Source organism: Mus musculus, chromosome 8 (assembly GCF_000001635.26).
Source record: "Mus musculus strain C57BL/6J chromosome 8, GRCm38.p6 C57BL/6J".
NCBI lineage: Eukaryota > Metazoa > Chordata > Mammalia > Rodentia > Muridae > Mus > Mus musculus.
In genome coordinates this window covers 11,299,909-11,321,504 of record NC_000074.6, presented here as the reverse complement: position 1 = coordinate 11,321,504, position 21,596 = coordinate 11,299,909, and the positions used below count along the sequence as shown (strand labels likewise).

The 21,596-nt window shown below is 50.1% G+C and overlaps 2 protein-coding genes across 4 annotated transcripts in view; one reads left to right on the top strand and one right to left on the bottom strand.

Annotated features, from left to right (window-relative positions):
- Window positions 1–8,700, bottom strand: part of Col4a2 (collagen, type IV, alpha 2) — a 136,483-nt gene extending 127,783 nt beyond the window's left edge. The window contains exons 1-3 of the mRNA NM_009932.4: window positions 8,391–8,700; window positions 7,998–8,086; window positions 7,821–7,875 (exon numbers count right to left, since the gene is read on the bottom strand). Of these exons, the coding sequence (NP_034062.3) occupies window positions 7,821–7,875; window positions 7,998–8,041 (99 nt within the window). The 5' untranslated portion in view covers window positions 8,042–8,086; window positions 8,391–8,700. The remainder of the gene's footprint in view (window positions 1–7,820; window positions 7,876–7,997; window positions 8,087–8,390) is intronic.
- The window catches only part of Col4a1 (collagen, type IV, alpha 1), a 114,467-nt gene continuing 101,486 nt past the window's right edge, over window positions 8,616–21,596 (top strand). For 2 of the 3 annotated variants that reach the window (NR_133670.1, NM_009931.2), the window contains exon 1: window positions 8,679–8,989. Coding sequence is in view for 2 of the 3 variants with exons in the window: in NM_009931.2 (NP_034061.2) it covers window positions 8,906–8,989 (84 nt within the window). In the remaining variant the exon portion in view is untranslated. Of the gene's footprint in view, window positions 8,990–21,596 lie in introns of all 3 variants that reach the window. The other variant, XM_017312555.2, reaches the window with a different exon arrangement.

The following is a 21,596-nucleotide window of genomic DNA, read 5'->3' as shown; positions in this document are numbered from 1 at the left end:
TTGTCCAAATGGATGAGAAAAGTAGCCGCTCGAAAGAAAAACTCATCAAGGAAAGACCCCAAAGACCAGCAGAAATCTCTTACATCTCATAAGCACTTTGGGCAAACCAGATACAAAATTCATATCCACAGAAATCACTCCTAGCTTTACTGTCTATCAGTAACGAATTCAGTAAGAGAATGAGGGTGTGGAGGCCAGAGTAGCTCCTTTTCAATCCCTTCAACACCTACATAAAATGAATAAGGTAGCCAAGGAAGCAAAGGATGGTTGCCATGGGAGCGTTAGGGTACATATGAAAGAAAGATGTAGGAATGGAAGGCCTCTCATGATCACAGACAGGTTTACTGGGAGGTCATTGGGGGTTTGACACCTGGCTTCAAAGTGTGGGGCAGAAGGCTTAGAATGGAGTCCTCGGTCCTCTCCCACCTTGGATCCTGCTACTGCAGACTCTTCTGCCTGCTCTGCCTCAGTCTGTCTCTCAGTGCCAATGGCTGGATCTGGGCTTTAGCACCCGCTGCTTGAAACAGCAGCAATGCTATGCTTCTCTCTGGCTTAGGATTCCCAGGTGCCAAATTGTCTTCAGGGCTCACATCCCTTTGTGGGGTCCTCCTGTCTCTCTCTACTGGGGTCATTTCCACCATGCATGAAGACTGGGCAGGAAGGGACCACAGAAAATGTGTCTTTAAAATGACTGTACCCTGGGCCCTCACATCCCTTTGTGGGGTCCTCCTGCCTCTCTTTCTCTACTGGGGCCATTGCCACCATGTGTGAAGACTGGGCAGGACAGGACCACAGAGGAAATGTGTCTTTAAAATGACTGTACCCTGGGCCCAGCCAGAGCCTCAGGACAGTGCGAGGAGGCCATGTCTGTGACCGTGTGAGGCCAGAGCCTCTTCCCCTGCTCTCGCAGGGCTCTGTAACCCCATGGCCACCAAGATCAACATTCAGTTAAGAGCACAGGGCTCAGTGAGTCCTGCCAGTCACTGGATAATGGCTCCATGGAGTTCCAAACACAAATTCTCTAATTCCCACATGGAAGATCACCGAAATGGGCAGAAACTCGGAAATAGGAATTTTATGGGTGGGGTCAAACAATCCCTAGGAAAAAATGCAAATCACCATGGGCAGTTGCCCTCACTCCCCAGATGCTTCATCCAGTGGAGGTAACATTTAATTTTGGGGGAGGGGGGCGGGGGAGGGCATGCAGTGTGAACAAACAGACTTTGATATAGTCTCTTGCTAACTTTCCCTGAGTGCAGTCTTCACCCAAATGACGTGTTTCGGCTCTGGCAACTGAACTCCCCATCACTCATACCCACGCAGACACTGCTTCCTCTAGAATGCACTATGTTTCAGGCATCAGAGAGCATATTCCATGGGGTGCCCACAGAGGATACATGGTTACGGGAGTTGAAGAAAGTGTGTCCAGGCAGAAAAGCAGTGGATGGGGGGGGGTTGTAGACCACATTTAATGTCTACGTTTTCCTCTTTTTCATTATAAATGGTACCTGAGATCGTTTTCACATGAGTATGGGATGTGCTGAGGAACACCCCTCCTCACCCTTCACTACCCTCTGGGCTTTGGTTTTTGTGTCAGAATCTTGCCTATCTGGCCCACGCTGACTGCAGACTCTCATTTCTCCTTTTCCAGTCTCCCAAGCACTGGGGTTCCGAGCTGAGCCACCTCCCCCAGCTCCGTGAGGATTATGAATGATACTCCAAAGTCCTGCGTCTCCGAGGACGATTTGAAAGCCTATCAGTTAGAGAGCGGGGCTTCAGTTGGAGTCTGCCGTGGGTCCCATTTCTGTGCGAGCACAGGCATCTTGGGCTCTGCTCTGGGCATGCTCTAGCGGGGAGGGGACACTGGGCTTGAGTGAGAAGCACACAGAGGATAGCACAGGCAGACGTGGCGGCAGGACAGAGGCTGCACCATCTCTGCTGCTGGCCTCTGATGTAGGTGACAGGTCAATGTGCCAGGCCACACCACAGACCAAGTGCCACTCGTTCATGTTCCTGGTTCTTTCCCCAGGGGTTAACTGAAACACAGTCTGTAGTCACCGGGGGTCCTACTCAGAGACCTGTGCCATGTAGAAGTGTGTGTGTGTGTGTGTGTGTGTGTAGAGACCTGGGGATGTAGAGATAGATGTGTATGTATGTATAGAGATGTGTGTGTGTGTGTATGAATATGTAGAGATGTGTGTGGAAGATGTGTGTGTGTTGTAGAGATGTGTGTGGGGGCATTTATGTATAGAGAGAGGTGGGGGGGCATGCAGGTGTGTGTGTGTGTGTAGAGATGTGTGTACATGTATGTGTAGAGATGTGTGTGCATGTATCTGTAGAGATGTATGTGTGTAGAGATGTGTGTGAATGTGTGTGTAGAGATATGTGTGTAGAGATGTGTGTGTAAGTAGAGATATGTGTGTGGGCATGTGTGTGTAGAGAGAGATGTGTGTGTGTGTGTGTGTGTGTGTGTGTGTGTGTGTGTGAAGGGGTGGTTGGGGACATAGGATGTAGGATGTCCTGGCACACCACTGCTTCTCCAGCACTTAATCTCATGTGGTACAGGGCATGCAGCTCTCCTGTTCTCCAGAGCGATGAGGACATTAGAACCTGACTTCAGGTTCTAATCAAAGGTTCAAGGTTGATTTTCTGTGTCTCTGATCCACTGGGTCTCCACTGGGGTTCCTTTGCCCTTGTCTGGGTCTATACACCTAGAACTCAGGGGAACATACCTAGGTCTAGGGAAAGCACAGAGACTCTATATTCTCAGTGGATGCACCAGCTTCCAGAAACCCCCAGCCAGGCTACAGCTGGGAGACTGCCAAGCCAGCCTTGGGAGACTTCAGGGAGCTTCTTCGCCATCCACATGATGGACCAACTCACTAGTCATGGCTAATCCCTGTTTCTGGGCCCCTCTCTTGGAGGTAGGGTTTAAAGTCCCAACCTCTAAAGCTGCGTAGGTCCTCCAGGACCAGGCCCACCCTCCAGATCCCTTAGAATGGCTATCAGCCAGTCAGCCATCACAAAGGACACTGATCCCAGGAGAGTTCCAGGACAAGCAGAGTAAATGCTACGTGGCACTCCACCTACCTCACCTTCCCTTGTAGGGAATGAAGGCTCCTGCTGCAGCCGTGCAGGGCCTTCTGGGAGAGGAGCCCTCACCCAGGCCAGGGGACAACCCTGCTATATTTCCTAAGCCAGAAGAGTGACCTTGACTTACTGGAGGGTGGGCAGGCGCAGTGTTTGCTTGTCACTGACACATGGTTGGCCCATAATTGATGGTTGACTAGCTGCTAAAAACTCCTAAGAGCTGGGTACTCTGAAGGCAGAGGCAGGCTGATCTTTGTGAGCTAAAGGCTAGCCAGGACTATGTAGTGAAGCCATATTTCAACCACAACCACCACCACCACCACCACCACCACCACCACCACCACCACCACCATCATCACCAAGAAATTTATCTGTATCTCAGTTGACGCTGGCAGAAAAATGCAAAGACAGCTCAGGTTCCTGTACCCCCTCCACCCAGACAAGACAATGAGCTAACACCTTGCAGACATTTGCACACTTCTCAAAAGGAAGAAATAAATATTAGTGTGTTCAATTACAGACTCCAGTAGGTTTCTGTTGTGCTTTTCACTAACATGGCTTTTCTGGGCCAGGATCCGCTCCGGGTGGCATACTACACTTGATGCTATGATATACAGGGAAACTCCCTGCTCCAAACTCTGCCTCAGTGAGAGCCAATCAGGCCTCAGCAGAGCTGGTCAGAGAGCAGAGAGCCACCAGGGGCCAAAGACGGGAGACCCGCCCCCCCCCATGAATAGATTAGAGTTTTCTAGGGAAGCCCCGGCTACTTAACTTTCTTTGAAATTCACCCCCTAACCACACACAAAGGGACTTAGACACCCACAGAATCCTCCTAAGATTCCATATCACCCGATTCTTTGATAGATTACTTAAACAATAACCTCATTGTCACCTGGGGTAGTCAGTGGGGTCAAGGGCCACAGTCCTGAGATGCCAAGGATATTATCTGGAGGGATTGGCTGTTAGAGGAGTGACATTTGCTCACTGGATTCCAGAAGCTCCTTACTAGCTCGCACGCACAGCAGGGAAGGCCTCACACCCAAGATTCTGTTCTGTCCCATGCTGGAGAGCCCTGATGCTCGACCCATGCTGGAAAGCCCTGATGCTCGACCCATGCTGGAAAGCCCTGATGCTCACCCAGACAATTTTCTATTCCATGCTGGAGAGCCGTGATGCTCACCCAGACAATTTTTGTTCCATGCTGGAGAGCCGTGATGCTCACCCAGACAATTTTGCTCGACCCCCTCCCTGACCCCCGGGGATGGGGGTTGGAGACTCCTGAGCCCAGGGCCCATCTCCACAAGGTCTGGCAGAGGTGGGCAGCTCAGGCTGCAATCTGTCTCTGACTGACCTGGGTTGTATGGACCATCACAGGAGCAGCATACAGCTTACCCAGCATCTCCTCAGCTCCCACTCCCTCTGAGCTCAAGCAGCTGACTAGTAGCCATTAGGAGGAACCACCTCTTGCCAAGGGTGCTTGGATCTCGAGGTGAGTTGGCTCATGTGGGTGCCTAACTCACCTGCCGCCTCTATTGGTGAACAGCCTCAGCAACAAAAAAACTGGAGGTGAATTTGAAAGCACTTTCTAGAATCCCCAGAGCCTGGATATCTTTTTGACAACCCCTGGTTCAGCTTTCCTCACTGCCTTTCTGGAAAGCAGCAGTGCTCTACACAGACTCCACCTGGTCCAACACTCACATTAGCGCCTCCTCTCCAAACCTTCAACTACACCCCTTTGAGTTTTATTTAATTTATTTTTTAGCAGAATCCTAGTTTTTCTGCTCTAGAACTTTGCACTTGAGTCTCATATTGTCTCTCTTTCTGGTTCTGACTGCTCCACAGACAGGGCTGGGACCCTCTCCTGTCCCCACTCTTCTGATGAAAATTTCTACCCATCTCTAAGTGTGTAGGATGAGGACTGTCTGTGCTGTGACTAAGCCATCTAAGCTACTCAGGGCAGCTGAGATCTGAGGCTCTAGAGGGCTGGGAGTGCTCGTGGCTCCATTCTATCAACAGAGAGAGCTCCCCAGTGACTTCCTCTGTTTGGGGGCCCTGGTCTCACACAAAGGGATCAAACAAAGCCTCAGGGAAGTGGGAACACACAGTCTTCCTTAGTCCCAGACCCGCCCGCTCCCTTCACAGCCCTGTGAGGTGGACACTGTTCCCCAAGTCCCTATGACTCAGACATACATGGAAGCACCCACAGTAGGCTTTAGGTGCTTGTCCAGTTGGGATCTTTACCCAGGCAGCCTGCCACGGAGGATTCTGGGATTGGCACCCCTTTGCGACGCAAGCCTTAGTCTCATGATGGGCATTTGTATGTGTAGGAGTTTTTCTGGCCTTTGGAAACAACCACATGGGTGACTGGTCCAGAGGTGCAGAGATAGAACATGTGTGTTCACTGGTGACCCTGAGCTGAAGATGATGATGGCAGCCCTTCACTTCATTTACTCTGTGCTCCTCCTGAACGATAGAGTGGTAGAGGAGGGATTCCCCCACTTTCCAAAATCGGTGTTTGAGCTTTAGACCCAGGAAAGCCCCAACATGAGGAGAGCCTTAAGAGCTTCTTCATTACTGGCTTGGGAATCTGGGAGGCTGGGTGTGGCGGTGAGGTGGTTGGCCTCATCATGGACAAAGAGAAACCCGGGGTATGTTGTGCTCATGCACACACGTTGGTATGCAAGAAGCATTCATGAAATAACTGCCCATTCTTTTCACTAACAGTTCCCAGCTGCTTCTGTTTGAGGCCCCCACAAGATACAACCCGAGGTCCTATTTTCTGAACCGATCCACCCCACAATGGTTCCAGATACCAAAAACAATGGAACAGGATAGCAGAATTGGGTGGACGAAGAGGGGAGGGGCAGAGTTCGCCGCAAGGAAGAATCCCACACCAAGAAGTCACGTCACCGGCACTAGCTGTGAAAAAGCCAGTGGGCCAAATTGTTAACCACACCAATCGCATGCGGTTGCAGACACACTGATTCACACACATTTAAACATTCAGACTCTACAGCCCAGAGAATGAACTAAGCACACTGAAGACACCTGGCGCTGTCTCTTAGCTCCTGTGAGCGGATCAGGGCTCCCAAAGTCTTCTGTGTCTGGTTTCTAGGCAGTGCCTCAGAAAGTCCTGCTGGGTTGTCTGAGATGGGATCTGGAGTTTTGGAAAGCCTTTCTAGGCAATGTGGTTTTCTGGGAAGTACCTGCTCTCCGTCACATCCAAGAGTAAAGGGCCAGAGACACTGAGGTGGGTTTGTGGCATGGGAAAGGATTTGGAGAGGTTAGGGAGCTATAGCGTAAATGAAGGGAATATGGCCTCTGGGACAAGCTGCAAATATTCTGAGGAATGTGGAAACTGAGGCTTGGTGTCATGAGGCAAGGGTAGAGCTGGGTAAATTGCTTTTCCATAGCAAACCCTTTTGGGAGTTGGAAAAAACAAAACAAAACGATGCCAGGTAAGGTCTTTGTTCTCAGGATAAAAGACATAGATGGCTGTGCAGCGGCTCAGGACTGTGGGAGTCACCACACTGGGTGTCACTTTCTAGGAACGTGGGTTTAAGTGCGGCTGTGGTCTACGGATCCCGGCCAAGTGGGAGTCATGCATGAGGGCCCATAAGTAATGGGCTGTTCCAACATTTAGGTTCTGCTCTTATGTCAGGACTGAGGACTGGGGCAGGAAGGAGACAGACTCAAGCTATAAGACTGGCCAGGGCTGAGCGGCCAGTCTGGTCAGAGCTCCGCTTTCTCCTCATGCTGGGCTCTGCATCCCAGCAGAGCAGGAGACCAACTGTGTGGTGGAACCAGTGCCCACTTTCTGCAAGCCTGAGAACCACTGATGGTTCCAGCTAGGTGAGGGAAGGGAAGGAGGCTGAAGCAGGGCTCCTTCCCCAAAGGTGTGTTGGTTCCAGACACAGAGTGTACTGGTGTCCCAAGCTGTGTCTACTTGGAACTCAGGTATTCCACAGACAAGTAAACAGGGCACATAGGACACCTGGCCAGGGTTCTCAATTTTCATGTTTCTTTTAAACAGCACTACCTATGAGAAGACCCCCCCCCCCACACACACACACTGGTACTGGTATAAGGAGTGGCTACATTTAAAATGCGAGGGAGCCCCAGAGCATCTCTCCAGTTCAGTTCAAAGGCTGTTCTGGCAGGCCTGGTTTGGTCTTTCAAGGAGCAACAGGTACAGTAAACAAGTCACAGAAGCCAGGGACCACAGGCCTCCCTCTGGTCTGTGGCTCTTCAGGGCCTACTCAAGGTTTGGAAGAGACCGCGGTTTCTATCCCTTTGTCCCCGAACAACCTTAAAGCAGGAGGCTGTCTCCTCCTTGCCCCGCCCCTCCCCAGAGACTCATATTTAAGCAAGATGCTCTCTGCCCACCACAGTGCCTGGACACCACCTCTGAGTTTCTGGAAACTCTTTGCTCCCAGCCCCCTCTGTCCGTGCGCCTCGTGGCCTAGTGATAGACATTCTTCCCTTGCTGCTAAGGCCAAAGCTTGGCAGCAAAAGGTGCCTGAGGCTACGTTTTAATTATTAGCTCCCTAGAGAGGGCCGACTCCTGCACTGCACGGGACGAGCGGCTGGCAGACACAGTAGCACACACCTACAATGCACACGCACACTCAGGTGGGCTCGACGAGCCTGTCTTCCACGAGGCTCCGCGAGCGTCCCAACCCGTCACGGGCGCGGAACTCCAAGCGCCGTGGAGTTCAAGCGGTACTTACCCCCAAGACGCTCTGAGCCAGGAGTCCCACTGTCACAGTTGCTAGCAGCAGCCACCTGCACAGGAGAGGGAGGGAGGGTAAGAAAGCGACCAAAACATGCGGGCCCCAACTTGTCAACTCCTGAAATATGCATGCAAGGTCCCCTTCACCTAGGAGACCAGGCAGAAGGCGACTTACCCTCGCAGGGGAGGGCCAGACGCTTTGAACCGCACTCGGTCCATGATCCCAGTCTTTGAGCTCTAGACTCGGCTCGATCCCTTCCTAACCTGGAGGCAAGAGACAAAGCGGGTTAGCAAAGGTGGCAGGCAGAGAGAGCATCGTCATCTTAGCACCCTGACTCCGCATAATGTCCCTCGTTTCCTTGCGGGGTGACCAAAGTTCTGTCCCATCAGGAGACAGAAAAAGGGAGATTCTTCTCCGTAGGCCCTGCCTGGAGCTCCTCAGCCCATGCAGCGCGATCCCTATTCCCCCAGCTCCGATCCAACGGAGCGCGCAGCCTCAGCCTACTCCGGCGCTACAGGTCCGCGACTTGGGGCCTGGCTCTCTGTGCCTCCCGGGGGTCGCTCTCACCTCAGGGTCAGGAGCTGCTGCCCGCGCGCATGGGCCCCTGAAGAAGCGTTGGCCCGTGGCACACCGGCGGCCAGGCCGGCCTGGCTCTGCTCCGTGGGCGCCGGACTCTCGGCCCCGGCGTGCCTTGCTGGTGCTTGCCCGGGATTGGCGAGCCAAGGGGCTCGTGGAATCGGGGCGCGGGAGGAGCTGGGTGCGGAGCGCAGAGCCCCGGCGTTCGGACTCCCTGCGACACCAAGTCCCGAGCGGCGCGCAGCCTCCGCCTCTTACCCGCGCCGCAGGGTCCTCCCCTTGGAGACGCCGCCCGCGCACTGCCGAGGGGAGGGGGCAGCGCCAACAAATTGGGGAGCTCCTCGGGCGGCGCGCTCAGGTCTCTGCGCAGAGTCACCGCACCCGGGACGGTGAGCAGGGCTCACGCCCGGGCCCTCCGAGACTGAGCACCTCGCCGTGGCCCACGGGAACTGGGCTGCATTTCCCCGCCGTCTCTGCTGGTCCCCTGCCGCCCCGGGCGCGCCACCATGGGGCCCCGGCTCAGCGTCTGGCTTCTGCTGCTCTTCGCCGCCCTTCTGCTCCACGAGGAGCGCAGCCGAGCAGCTGCGAAGGTGAGTTCCCTGCGGGCTGCGCTCCCCAGCCTCCCTCCCTGCACCCCTGACGCCCCGCGAGGCCTCTTTGTCCAGCGCCTGGCGCAGTCAAGCCGCCTGGCCCTCGAGGGTACCGCGGGTGGCACGGCCAGGTGCATTCTTCCCCCGGGTCTCCCTCTCCTAGTCCCTGTGGGCAGCGATCGCACATCCATTACGGAACCTCCTTTGTTATACACTGGGTGCGGGAGAGTTAGGAAGGGACTGAAGCTTAGCGTGTACCACGGCGGGGTGAGGGTACCGAGGAGCCAGTGAGATTTGAACCCTCATCGCCAAGGCTCTCAGCGGCGGGGCGCGCGAGTGGGTCGGGGCTGGAAGGGTGGCCAGGCACACCCCACGCCACTCAGAGTCCTACACTCATGTGCAGGGGGAACCGCTTTGGGTGTGTTTCTGGTTGTTTGGAGACCGTGATGGTTGAGGCTGAACAGCTTTGGGCCGTTTGCCTGGAAACATCTGTATTTTTGCTTTCCCACGACTTTTGTGTAGCCTACGGCACGCTTGAGAACAGACGCGGGGCTCTTCTCCGCATCCTAAAAGTCTCTGCCTCGACTCTTGCCTTTTATGAGTGCGTGCCTGAAAATTATAACCACATTTAGACTTGAGTGTGAAACCAAAGCGAAACTCCGTCGCATTGTTCCCTGCGCAAATTGTTTTTTTTAAGTTTTTGTTTCCTCTGGTGCTGTGCTTGGCCAGGAGGGCGCTGGGAGATGTTTGCAAGAGCCAGACTTCCAGCTCTGGAGGAACCCGGCCAGACTTTCTGCCTTCGCCCCTAGAGAATACACTTCAGCTGCTGCTGCTGCTGTGACAGCCATGCAGGCCCAAAGGCCACAAGGTGTGGCCTCTCCACAGTTTGCCTTCCCCTCAAATGCCTAAAAAACGACGTTTGCTTCTCACCGAAGCTTCCAAGTTTTAAAAGAAACCGTTGCTTAATTGTGCATTTTCCTTTCCTTTTAAGAATTTCACCTCTTTCCTGCAGGAGCGATACTGATCAACTATGCTATAAATTATTAACTGTTACATACTAGAATAAACTGGTAACGTTACTAGGGGTTTTCTTAATTGGGTTTTGCCTCCCTTTCTGAAGAAGGATGATTAATTACATCAGCAACCAACTTCAGAGAGTTCCCTCCTCTCCAGTCTTCACCTTCACCGCAGGTAGCCTTTTAACTACCCATTCTCTTGCTGAGGGTAGTTTCTCAAAAGAGCAGGCTTGATAGGCTGGACCTGCTGGCGGTGCAGGTCTTGTAGTTCTTGCTTCTTGGACACCCGAAGCAGGGGGATCTCAAGTTCAAGGCTAGCCTGGGCAACAGAATGAGTTCAAGGCTAGCCCAGGCAACATAGGGAGACTCTCGCTATAATAATAATAATAATAATAATAATAATAATAATAATAATAATAATAAAGTAAAAAGAGGCTGACGGGCAAAGTGCTTACCCAGCATGAACATAGCCCTGGGTTCATTCCCCAGGGTGGAAAATATTTACCAAAAGACCTAGGCCTTCTAAGGGGATCACTGTGATGGAAAAGCATGAGCCACTGTTTGGACTTAGGTTTTTCTGAACGATCGTGTTAGCAAAGCTAACTGTGAGATCTCACGTCCAGACCCTCAGGACTTTAAACCGTTGAGTCAGCCACATGAACTCCTGATCTTACTTGGAAAGTCAAACCAGCCAGGGTTGAGGCTTGACATTGATGTATTTCCTACTAATTGTCCTGTAAGACCAAGTACATTTCTGGATGCTCGCTCTGTTCTGTTCCTCCAGCTGCCTTATCTTAAGTGATTTGGCCCGTGGGTACCCTAAGATGTTACCTTGGTAAGACATTCACCCCATTAGCAAGCCTGCTAAATGTGCATATGACCTTAGGTATGCAAGAAGACCTGTTTAAAAACAACATCCCCCCTCATTTAGAAATCTGTGTCCTTTTCATGGTATCAATAACATTTTGCCCAGCTCCTTTTAAAACTAGCTGTTAGAGGTACCACAGCAATGAAGTAGCCTCCATTGAGTTTTCCAAGTCAAATATCCTCTAAGCTAATTGTTAATTTAGATGGGAAGATCATCAGTTCTGCTTGGGGATGGGCCCAGGATCGTGCACACACTGGGCAGGCACTCTCTATTGGTGCTTATCAAATGGCTTTTCAGGGTCTGAGATGTGAACTTTCCCCTAAGTGTGGCCATGCCTGCCCAGCAATCTTGCTGTCTCCTGAACATTAGTCATGTCTCCAGGGAGTGAGTGACCAGAGAGCTCATACGAAGAGGGAAGACTTTCTTCCCAGGCCTGTCTGGGTGGCTCTCCTTGAGTTTGCATCTAGATGAGAAGGCTGACTTCCTATGTCACCCCAACAAGGCATATTGGGAGTGGGGTGCTAGTGAGGAGGGTCCCCAGGCCTCTTTCTTTTTACAAGGAACAGGACTGGGAAAGGGTAAGGGCTTCTGAAATCAGCCAGAGATCTGCGCACTAGCCGTGTGTGTGCTAGACTGGGCTCCACTAGAGGTGCTGACTGATGCTTTGAAAAACTGGGTGTACACTCAATGAGTGTGTTCAGGGATGTTTAGAGTGCGTGTGAACCCTGTGCCTCAGTTTCCCTTGCAGTCACAACTTCCCCTTCCTTATATGTAGATTTTTGTTCGTCCTTTATTTCACAAATGCTTGGAACACCCACTTCCTGTCCTGTCCCAGGCAGGCGCTGGCCACACTGCAGGTCAGAGGGAGTAATAACACACAGTTTTGGCCTGAGGACATGGACTGACTAGAGACACTGAGGATCAGACAGTGCCACAACCGAGGGACCTCAAAGACATAGGAGAACTTAGTCTAGCTTTTGGGGGGACTACTGGGAGGATGTTATCCCCCAAACGTGGGGGCTAGAATAGAAGCCCCTGGCTGTTATGACACTGCCCTGCAGCAGAATGCAGCATGACATTTCCCAGTATCTGTCAATCTTAAGGATCTTTGCATTCCACAGTGACCTTGAAATCTCTCCTTGGAGCTGTCTTGGGGATTAGCTGATGGCGTGTTTGACCTTTGGTTTTACAAAGCCTAAGGGGAGTTAAAGGGCAAGGTCTACGCCATCAGAGATAAGGAGTGCCCAACCCAGTGTGTGACACGTCTTCTCTCCGGGTGGGAGAGCTCCTGGGAGTAGGGGGAGGTTGGAAAGTTAAGCAAGGATGAACCACTCAAGATAAAGGAGTGTCTGTGGGAACTGACCCAGAAAGCCTATGTGGATCTGGGCAAGGGCAGGAGGGACCTCACGAAACCCCCTCATTATTCATTAACAGCAGTGGGCATACTCCTGAGATTGGAGAGAGGGCCTAACAAGCTGGGTTATTTAGTGAAGAGCTGGTAAAGGTTTTGCAGACAGTAGAACCCGGGAGTTACGAAGGACCACCAAGCCTTGGAGATAAGGGCGGGGCCTCATGAGTCGACCCCAGCACGAATCTCTGTTAGGATGAATTGTACGATGTTTGTTCACAACTGAACAGCCTTGAATTGAACAGCGATTGTTCCCAAACATGGAAACAGATTAACCTCGTTAAAGTGTCTCTCAAGCGGGTTTGGCATTTGGAACTCCGGGATAAAGTAAGCAAGAACAACAATAGAGGGCCTAACTCAGGATCTCGGGGCATTGTTCTTCCCAGCCAGCAAATATGTGAGCTGCAGAACAATACCAAGGACCATGTCTGCCATTGTCCAGCACACAATGAAAGGTCAAAATCAGAACCGGGTCATTGGGAATGTCTTCTGAGGTTTGAACTCTAGGATTCCTTTGGGGTTAATGTTTGGCAGTCTGTCACTCAGGGGCCTGGGTCCACCCTGGGTTCTTGGCCATTGTTCTTGTGGCCTCTGTCCTGGGGTTGCAATGCTGTCTGCTGCCCTTTGCTTCCTGTCCCAGTCCCACTGGGCGTGTCTATGGAGTAGGCCCGTGCTTTCTTCTCTTCTAAGCTCTCTACCCAGGCATCTGCTCCCTGCATTCTGTATCACTCCTGACAGTGGCCATCTTAAGCTTATAGTTGGAGAATGACGCCTCATCCCGAGCTGTCCCCATTTGATTTCAAACTTCTGCAGAGTTGGACTTCAGCTTCTCATACCGCCTGGCCTTTGGACGCCCCACCTCCCGTTTGGTTATTTCCGATTAACAGTGATGGCGGATGGCTCTGGAGTTGTGCTCTTCTCTCCTGGCTCCTCCATGGCTCTGACCCACACTAGGTCCTGCTTTTGGCAGGATTGTCTCCACCCCTCCTTGCTCTGCCATTCTCTCTTGCTTGCTAACACTTTTGCAGTGTGGGGGTAGTGGTCTACTCATCGTGGGCACAGCCCACTTGGCTATGCAGACCCTCTCAGTATGGGTGTATGAATTGCTTAAGCATCATCCTCACAGCCCAGCATCGCAGGGGCCAGTTCATTTCTGATGCTCCCACACCTGCAGCGTGCCTGGCTTCCCTTAGCCTTCTCCAGTCTCCTGAGCTTCCTAGAGTTAGGGTGTGGCCTAGAATTTTAAAGTTCATCGTAATGAGAACCATTACTCTTCAAGCCCCTCACCCCGGTCTGTAAGGTGAGGGTAATGACACCTTACGGAGGAGGCCTGTGCGTTGCAGGGAAGCTGTGTGCATGAGGTAAGTGAGCAACCACCAGGAAAGGCAGGCTCTCTCTACCACATAGCTTGCTATGGCATCATCTTTGGGAGCTGGGTTCTGACATCCCTGCCAATTGTAAAACGCCTAAGGCCACATCTTTTTTTAAAGCACCTTGACTAGGCTAGGGAGAGAGCCTGGCCCATAGGTGGAGGCATGAATTAATCACTGGTAATTAATTGGTCCTGATGTTTCCAGGCTGTTCCCTCGTCCTCCCCTGGGAGTCCTGGTGGGGCTGTGTCCTGGCTCCTGGAAACTATGTCACAGTGTCTGTCCTGTGGCATTATTAGAGAACACAAAGGAAGATAATGGCGCAGGGCGGTGTTTCCCCTGAATTCGGAATCTGAGCAGATATTCCTACGGAGACTAAACACGACATGGAAACACACACACACACACACACACACACACACACACACACACAAGGTGCAGACCTCCCTATGTAAATAGTTTACTCCGTGGCTTAGTGATGTTCGTTATGGAAGCCTGGCTGGGTTTGGCTTTACACCACGCACTATAGGCACAGTTCGTGTAATCTGGGTTTTAGATCTGGCTTGGTGTGTGGTAGGAGGTGAGTGCAGTGCCTGAGGCAGATGTAGCAGATGTACCTCACCTGCCACAGGGGCCCCAGTGGGCTGCGTCACCACCTGCTAAGGAGCATCCGCCCCGTTGCCCCTGTAATCCACTCTTTTGGGAAGACTGCTATTGGCAAGTCCATATTTTGTTGTATTTGGGACCTTTCTTGTTCAGGAGACATCAGGAGACACTGGCTGTGAACCAAGGGAAACAACTGTTACATTTTATTGCCCAGCACACCAATTGGGAAGCCATTTACCCAACACAGCATATTAGCGGGACTCCATCTGTGTGATTGACTAGTCATTCCCACGAGGTTTTCCTGGTTGGAATTGGACACTGCTCAGCATACTTTCTTTCTGTTTTATTTTTTATCTTATCATTTTTAGTTAGTTAGTTAGTTAATTAATTAATTAATTAATTAAATTTTGAGACAGGGTTTCTCTGTGTAGCCCTGGCTGTTCTAGAACTGGCTCTGTAGACCAAGCTGGCCTATGACCTCACAGCGATCTGCCTGCCTGTGTCTCCCAAGTGCTAGGCCTAAAGGCGTGTGCCACCATACTCAGCACAATTTCTAGAGGAGCTGAATTCCTCTTGCATTTGATATTTAATTCGAATGGCTTAACCATTTTGTTGTTAAATATCTACTTTGGAAAGCAAAGACCCACTTCTAGAGACACAGGAAACTCAGTGTTCCCAAGGCATATGCCAAACTGACACAAGCTAGAACTATCTGAAAGGAGGGGACCTCGATTGAGAAAATGGCCCCATAAGACCCAGCTGTAGGGAATTTTCTTAATTGGTGATTGATGGGGGAGGGCCCAGCCTATTGTGGGTGGTGCCATCCCTGGGCTGGTGGTCCTGGGTTTTATAAGAAAGCAGGCTGAGCAAACTGTGAGGAGCAAGCCAGTAAGCAGCACCCCTCCATGGCCTCCACATCAGCTCCTGCCTCCAGGTGCCTGCCCTGCTTGAGTTCCTGCCCCGATTTCTTTCAGTGATGACCAGTGATGTGGAAGTATAAGCCAAATGAGCCCTTTCCTCCCCAGCTTGATTTTTGGTCATGGTGTTTCATGGCAGCAATAGACGCTCTGATTAAGACAGCCGGTCATTCTCCTTCTGGCAGCAGTGACATTTCCTGGGTACTAGCAGCCGTGTATCTTCTGATGGATAAGCTCTACCTAGCACTCCAGTTTCTAGGCCAGTACTCATTTCATGTTTAAGCAGGTGACTGATGAAACTAACGGTAACTATTGTGACATTTTTCCTGTGTTTATCTTACAGAAATTAACATAAATATATAATACAGTTGGTGAAGGATTGGGCTACTATGTAGCTTTCTAATATCTTTTTGTGTGTGTGTGTGTGTGTGTTCAGGCAATTACATTTCCTAATTAGCTCTTAATTTTTAAAAAAGTTTTTTTTTTTTTTTTAAAACAACTGTATGTAAACATGCACTTGAGCACTGTACTTAGGGACTAGAGGAGTTTGACCTGTGGAGTTGGAGTCACAGGTGATTGTAAGCCACCTGATATGGTGTTAGGAACTAAACTCAGGTTCCCTGAAAGGGCAACGAGCACCCTTAGCCATCCAGCCATCTCTCTAGCCCCCTCACTAGCCCTTAAGTTTTGAGCTACATCTTTTGCTTTCCTATGGAACACAGTAGTATTTTAATTTGCAGAGTTGTCATCTAGGTGAGTGCTTTGCATATGCTAGGACCAGCATGCCACTGCATCAGGGCTTAATGGATGGTGATGGTGTCATTTTACTATGACAGTATAGGAGGTTTCAGTAGGTAAACAACACAGACCCAGAGCTCGGTCTTTTATTATAATGGTCACTTAGAAAATCTATAACTTGGGGACGTTAGCTAGAACTCAATGTGTATATGCCAGAGGAGAGGGTTGGTCACAATTCCGGTGACCTAAGCTTCGGCAGACAAAAGAAAAGCCCGTTTCTCTAATAAGTGAATGCTAGGAGATCAGATGCAAGCTCATAACTTTGGAAAGACAATGGGGCACATCTCAGGAGGAAGGGACTAAGGATCTGCCTTGCTCTGCTGGGGGTTGACATGTTGGCACACAGGCTCTGGCCTCCTCATGAGTGAAAGGCAGTGACCCTGTTGATGAGGAGAAAATGAGCTATTGTTTGCAAAGCATTTATGCAGTGCTTGCTTAATGCCAAGCAATACCTGGTTCAATGAAAAGGAAACGCAGAGGAGTAAATAGCCAAGTAATGACATCAACGGACAGGTGGGGCTGGAGGAGAGCGGTTGGATCATTATGTCAGCACCACGAAGCTCATACCAGCATCAGCACCACCAAGGGATAGAGGACACACCCAAAGTTTCTGGTTCAGCAGTGTGGGGTGTCCTGGTGGTTCTAAATGTCTAGTGGGGGATATTACTGTCTAGAGAACTAGGGTCTAGCTGTTCTCTTTGCGTTTTCTAGGCAGTAGCTTGGAGTATGTTTAGGTTGTGGCCAAGCAGCCGAATGCTATCAGCATGCCAGCACCTGGGGATCTCCGTTGACTTGCTGTTAGATTGAAGCCAAAGTGTTGCATGGGAAATGCCCCCTTCTTAGTCCTGTTATCTTGATTCTCACTGGGGCCATTATTGTTGGCCACTAGCATGTTCCTTAGAAGGTCCCAGCAACATACTTACGGTGTGTGAAGAAGTGGGTGCTGGTGAACTAATTTGCCCTGGCTTCCTGAACCCTACTCTTCATCAGGCTGTTTCACTCGTCTGAGTCTTGCCAGCTTTGGTGGTGACATTTAGGCCCCTCACCTGCGAAGGGGGGCAGTGACCATTTGTGTGGAGGTCAGCCGGGGTGAAGCCCAGCTGGGGCATGCGATGACCTGCATAGAGGCCCACAGCACTCCACACTTCCCTGGCCTAGGCCACCTGGTTCCCTGACTGGGAATATCTGATTTGTGTCCCATTACAACCAAACCCATTTCCTGGAGATTAAAGACCATTTGGGGTTAGTGGTTTAAAATAACTCCTAAATTTTGGTCAGGAAATGGCCTATAAAATTAAGAGGAGATTGCCAAGGCAGGCAGGAAAATGGGTCAGTGCTGGGGGTGGTTGCGGAGGGGGCAGGGCATGCTAGCTATCAGATAGTCATTTAGTCTCTGGACCAGATAGGCTTACTTTGGCTGTATATACGAACTCAGCTTAGGATGGTGGGCACACTGGGGTTCATGACTGTTTATGAGGTGGGTGAGTTCTTCTGACATATGCCTTGTCTAGAGCTGATCACAGACTGACACTTTAGCTTGCAAGGCTGGGGCCAGACCACATGCTTCTATCACTGTATTACCCCAGGCTGGCCACATGCTTCTATCACTGTATTACCCCAGGCTGGCCCGGCCACCGTTGGGCGCCTTCTTTGTAATTAGATTTTGCTTTCCCAAATACTTGAGAATTGAAAAAAACTGAACGATTTTATTTCTTTATTCTGGAATCCGGGCTTTTGAAATTGAGGGGGAAAAAGACTTTTTATGATAGTCATTTAATATTTTCTTGTTGACTTTGGGTCTTTTCTCATCTTTCATGGGGCTGTGCTCTGCGGATATGTTCTGAGACATGGCTTTCCCACTTCACCAAGTCAGAGTAACTTTCATAATGAGATGATAATGTGTGATACTGAACAATGAACTTGTGGTCTCTTCCCTTTGAACCTCAGAAGGGGTTCATGTCAGTCCTGAAACTCTAGGAAGAGGGTCATAAGCAGCTGCAAACTAAGAGGCAGAGGAGATGTCGTTAGAGTCCTGACTTACCCAAAAGTAACTGTGAGGCTGGACAAGCGGTCTGCTAACCTCTCCATGCCTCTGTTTTCCCACGTATAAGTCAGGAAGAGTGACATGTTCCTTTAGGGTTGCGTCTATTTGGTTGTTTGAAAGGTGGACCAGTGAGTGACTTCTGTGTTGTTTGATGCTGCGCCTCCTTGGCGGCTTCTTGGCTGGACGCTTTGATCTTCACTTGTAGATAAAGCTGGGATGTTGGAGCAATCTCCATCCCTTCAAACCTCTAGTGCATTCTTTAAAAAACAAGCTGCTTACTGGGTAGTTGATAAAATACTCCCATTTGTATCACACATACACAGTTAATTGCAATTAATATTCACACACATAATCAAATGTCGTTATGGAATAACTGTGGAGTGCGGGGCTTAAGGCATTCCCAGAGGTAGACATGATGGAGAGTAGGCCTTCTGGGCTCCCGTGGGCACAGCAGAAGTGTGCGCATACATTCCTCATCTCTGGAGCATCTTGGGTGTCTACAGCTTATTCTGAGGTGCCATCTTCCATCAACACCCCAAGTGGTGCCCACACATTTTGGGAGTTGCTTTGAGACCCTTCTCTCTCACCTTAGAGGAGCAGGAAGGTGCAGCTTGGCTTTGGTCTGTCCCAGTGTGAACTCGGACTGGTGTCAGCGGTATACAGAGAGGCAGCAGCAAGCATTGTGTTAGAAGGAGGGACTGGAGCTAATGTCTTATAGCTTTGAGTTCGTCTACCACATCCTAGCATCCCAGCAGATGTGTGTGTGGTGTGTGGTGTGTGTGTGTGTGTGTGTGTGACGTGAAGGTAGAGTGGGAACCACTTTGTAGGGATAGGAACTAAAGAAAGAGAGGAGAAAAGATGTAGAGAGGGAACATATATTTTTTTCTTAAACATGGAGTAGAGACTTAAAAATAAAAAACAAACCCAAACCATATATTTAAAAGACTTCAGGGCAGAAAAGGAACCATGCGTGAGGAGGGGTGGTAAGGGAGCGTCGAGAAAGAGGAGGGTAGGGAGTTATAGGTAGGGGTCGCCAGTAAGGCACAGCTATGGAAGAACCTTAGTGAAGCTCAGTAGTTAGTCTGTAGCACAGATTGATAATGGAGCCAGCAGGATTGCTCCGCTGCTAACGTGCACAAGGACCTGAATTCACTCCTCTGAACCCACGTAAAAAGCCAGCACACAGTTATCATCCCAGCACTGGAGAGGCAATGGGTGGTGGGGCTTCCTGCCACCAGGAAGCTGACTCGTGAGTCCCAGGCCAAAAAAAGGCAGATGACACCTGGGGAATGTCACTCAAAGTTGATCTCTGGTCTCCACATGCATGTGCACACAGGTGAACATGGACACGCAGACATACACAGACACACAGACACACACGCTAAAAACAATACATTTAAAAAAGAAAGCACCATAGCAAGGGTACTTTCTCTATCTGCACTGTGGTGGATTTCAGGTCAGAAAGTCGCTCAGTGGGAGAACATAAACATGAAATCTGACACACTAAGAGTAGTCATCTGCTAGAAACCATAGCAGTGGAAAGCCCCAGGTAGCCCTGTAAAAAGCCCTCCGCACAGGTCTGATTTATCTTTCCTTTCTTTAGTTAATTTTATGTCTATGTGTGTGTCCCTGAAGATATGTGTGTGTGTGTGTGTGTGTGTGTGTGTGTGTGTGTGTGTGTGTGTGTTATGGGTACCCTGTGTGTGCAGGAGTCTTAGAGCTCAGATAGGGGTGTAGGACCTCTGTTACAGAAGGTTGTGAGCTATGGTATGGGTGCTGGGAACCCAACCTGGGTCCTCTGCAAGAGCAGCAAGTGAGCCATCTCTCCAGCCATCTGTACATTGTTTCTCAGAGTGCTGGCTTGTGTGTGTGAAATGTGTTTAGGGAGCACGCTGGCAACTGGACTTCCTAAGGAGAGGCTATTTAGTGATTACAAATACATACGCATGCATATTGGGTGCTTTGTGTTCATATGTGCATGTGTGCATTATATATATTAAGTGGTGTTCATTCATGCATGTAGTGAGTTGTCCCTCTATACACACTATGTATCAGTGTGAGGAAGACCATAAAGAGCAGCTGCCCTTGGTGCCTTTATGGAATTAACACAGGTAAACCGTTTTTACCTTCACCAGACTCAATTAGACATGATTTAAAAAAGGGATCCCTGTTTATTGATTCTGGAGTGTCCCAGGCTCAGAAACTCTAATTTGCTACAGATCTATAAGTGTAGGAAGAGAGTCTGAGTCTTTCCTGGAAGTCTGGTATGTACCTGAAGTACTGTCCTGAGACCAACAGACATTCAGAGTTGCTCCATTTTTAAAAGAAAATTGAATTGTCAGTAGAATAGGAAATGGGCTAGCTGAATTCGCTGTCCTACACAAAGCTAGGAATGGGAAATAAATACTTGGGTTTAGGATAGATGAAGCCATCAGATGTAGAAATACCAGATGTAAAAGTGACAGGGCATTCAGAAAGTAGCATGCTTTGAGGACGGTATGTGTCACACAACAGTGACATAAGAATGTCATCCTGGGCTTTAAAGTCACAGTGCTCCACACACAAGCTATCAGGAGTGGCTCTGGTGGGGTTGGGGGTGAGTGTAGACAGGATGGGGTTTACAGATGATGAGAAAGGGGGTGCTTTCATAATTCCCAGGCACACGAACTTTGGACCTGTGACTACTTAATGCACAGTGGTCCATGCATATCAGCAATCAGAGCCTGTCTCCCGTTCCACTCTGATTCACATCCATTAGCGCCCTGGTCACAGTTAACATGGCAGCCTTTTCCTGGGAGGTTTGCCAGATCCTGGGCAAGAGGAAGAAGCTAATGTGTGGGCTAGGTATGATACATTGGAGGCGGGAAGTTGTTGCTATGAAAACCATCATTGACTCCCTGAGAAAAGCCAGCCGGACCCTTGGGGGAAGGCCCTACTGCTTGTCCTAGACAGTGGGTGGCGCATACGTTGTCATCCTGCGGGTGGGATGAGTCCTTACTAAGGAGGAGACAGAATACAAGTATCTGCTGTGCTGCTGCATCTGATGTGATATGTTTGTTACCATGGGAAGTGATGAGCCTTCATGCGATTCCTTGACTGGCTTTTCTCATCGGAAACAACAACAGCAACAACAACAACAACAACAACAACAACAACAACAACAAACCAAAAAAACAAACTATCAGAGAGTTAGGAAGAATTAAGACATGCTAGTGTTTCTAGCCTGTTTAAATTCTTCAGAACTGTGACCCTGAGTCCGGATCACTGCACATGAGCAGTGGCTATGTGGGGCATCATGGTCTAACTGCCCAGTATGGCCCTACACACTGTGATCCGGGCAGTCACAGAGGCGGCTAGAAGGTGTGGAATCACACAGGCAGAGAAGGTGGCCCCAAAGTCCAGCTTCCCTATGGCCTGCTCTACTGATGGGCACTGTCTGTACTCTCATTAAGGTCCTGATTGTCTACTGTATTGTGACACCAGCAGCCAGCCTTGGCATTGGTGAGGTTCCTCTTAGAAAAGTGTTGAGACACAGGCAGGATATTATGCCCAATAGATGCTTGGGGACACCTAGACAGAT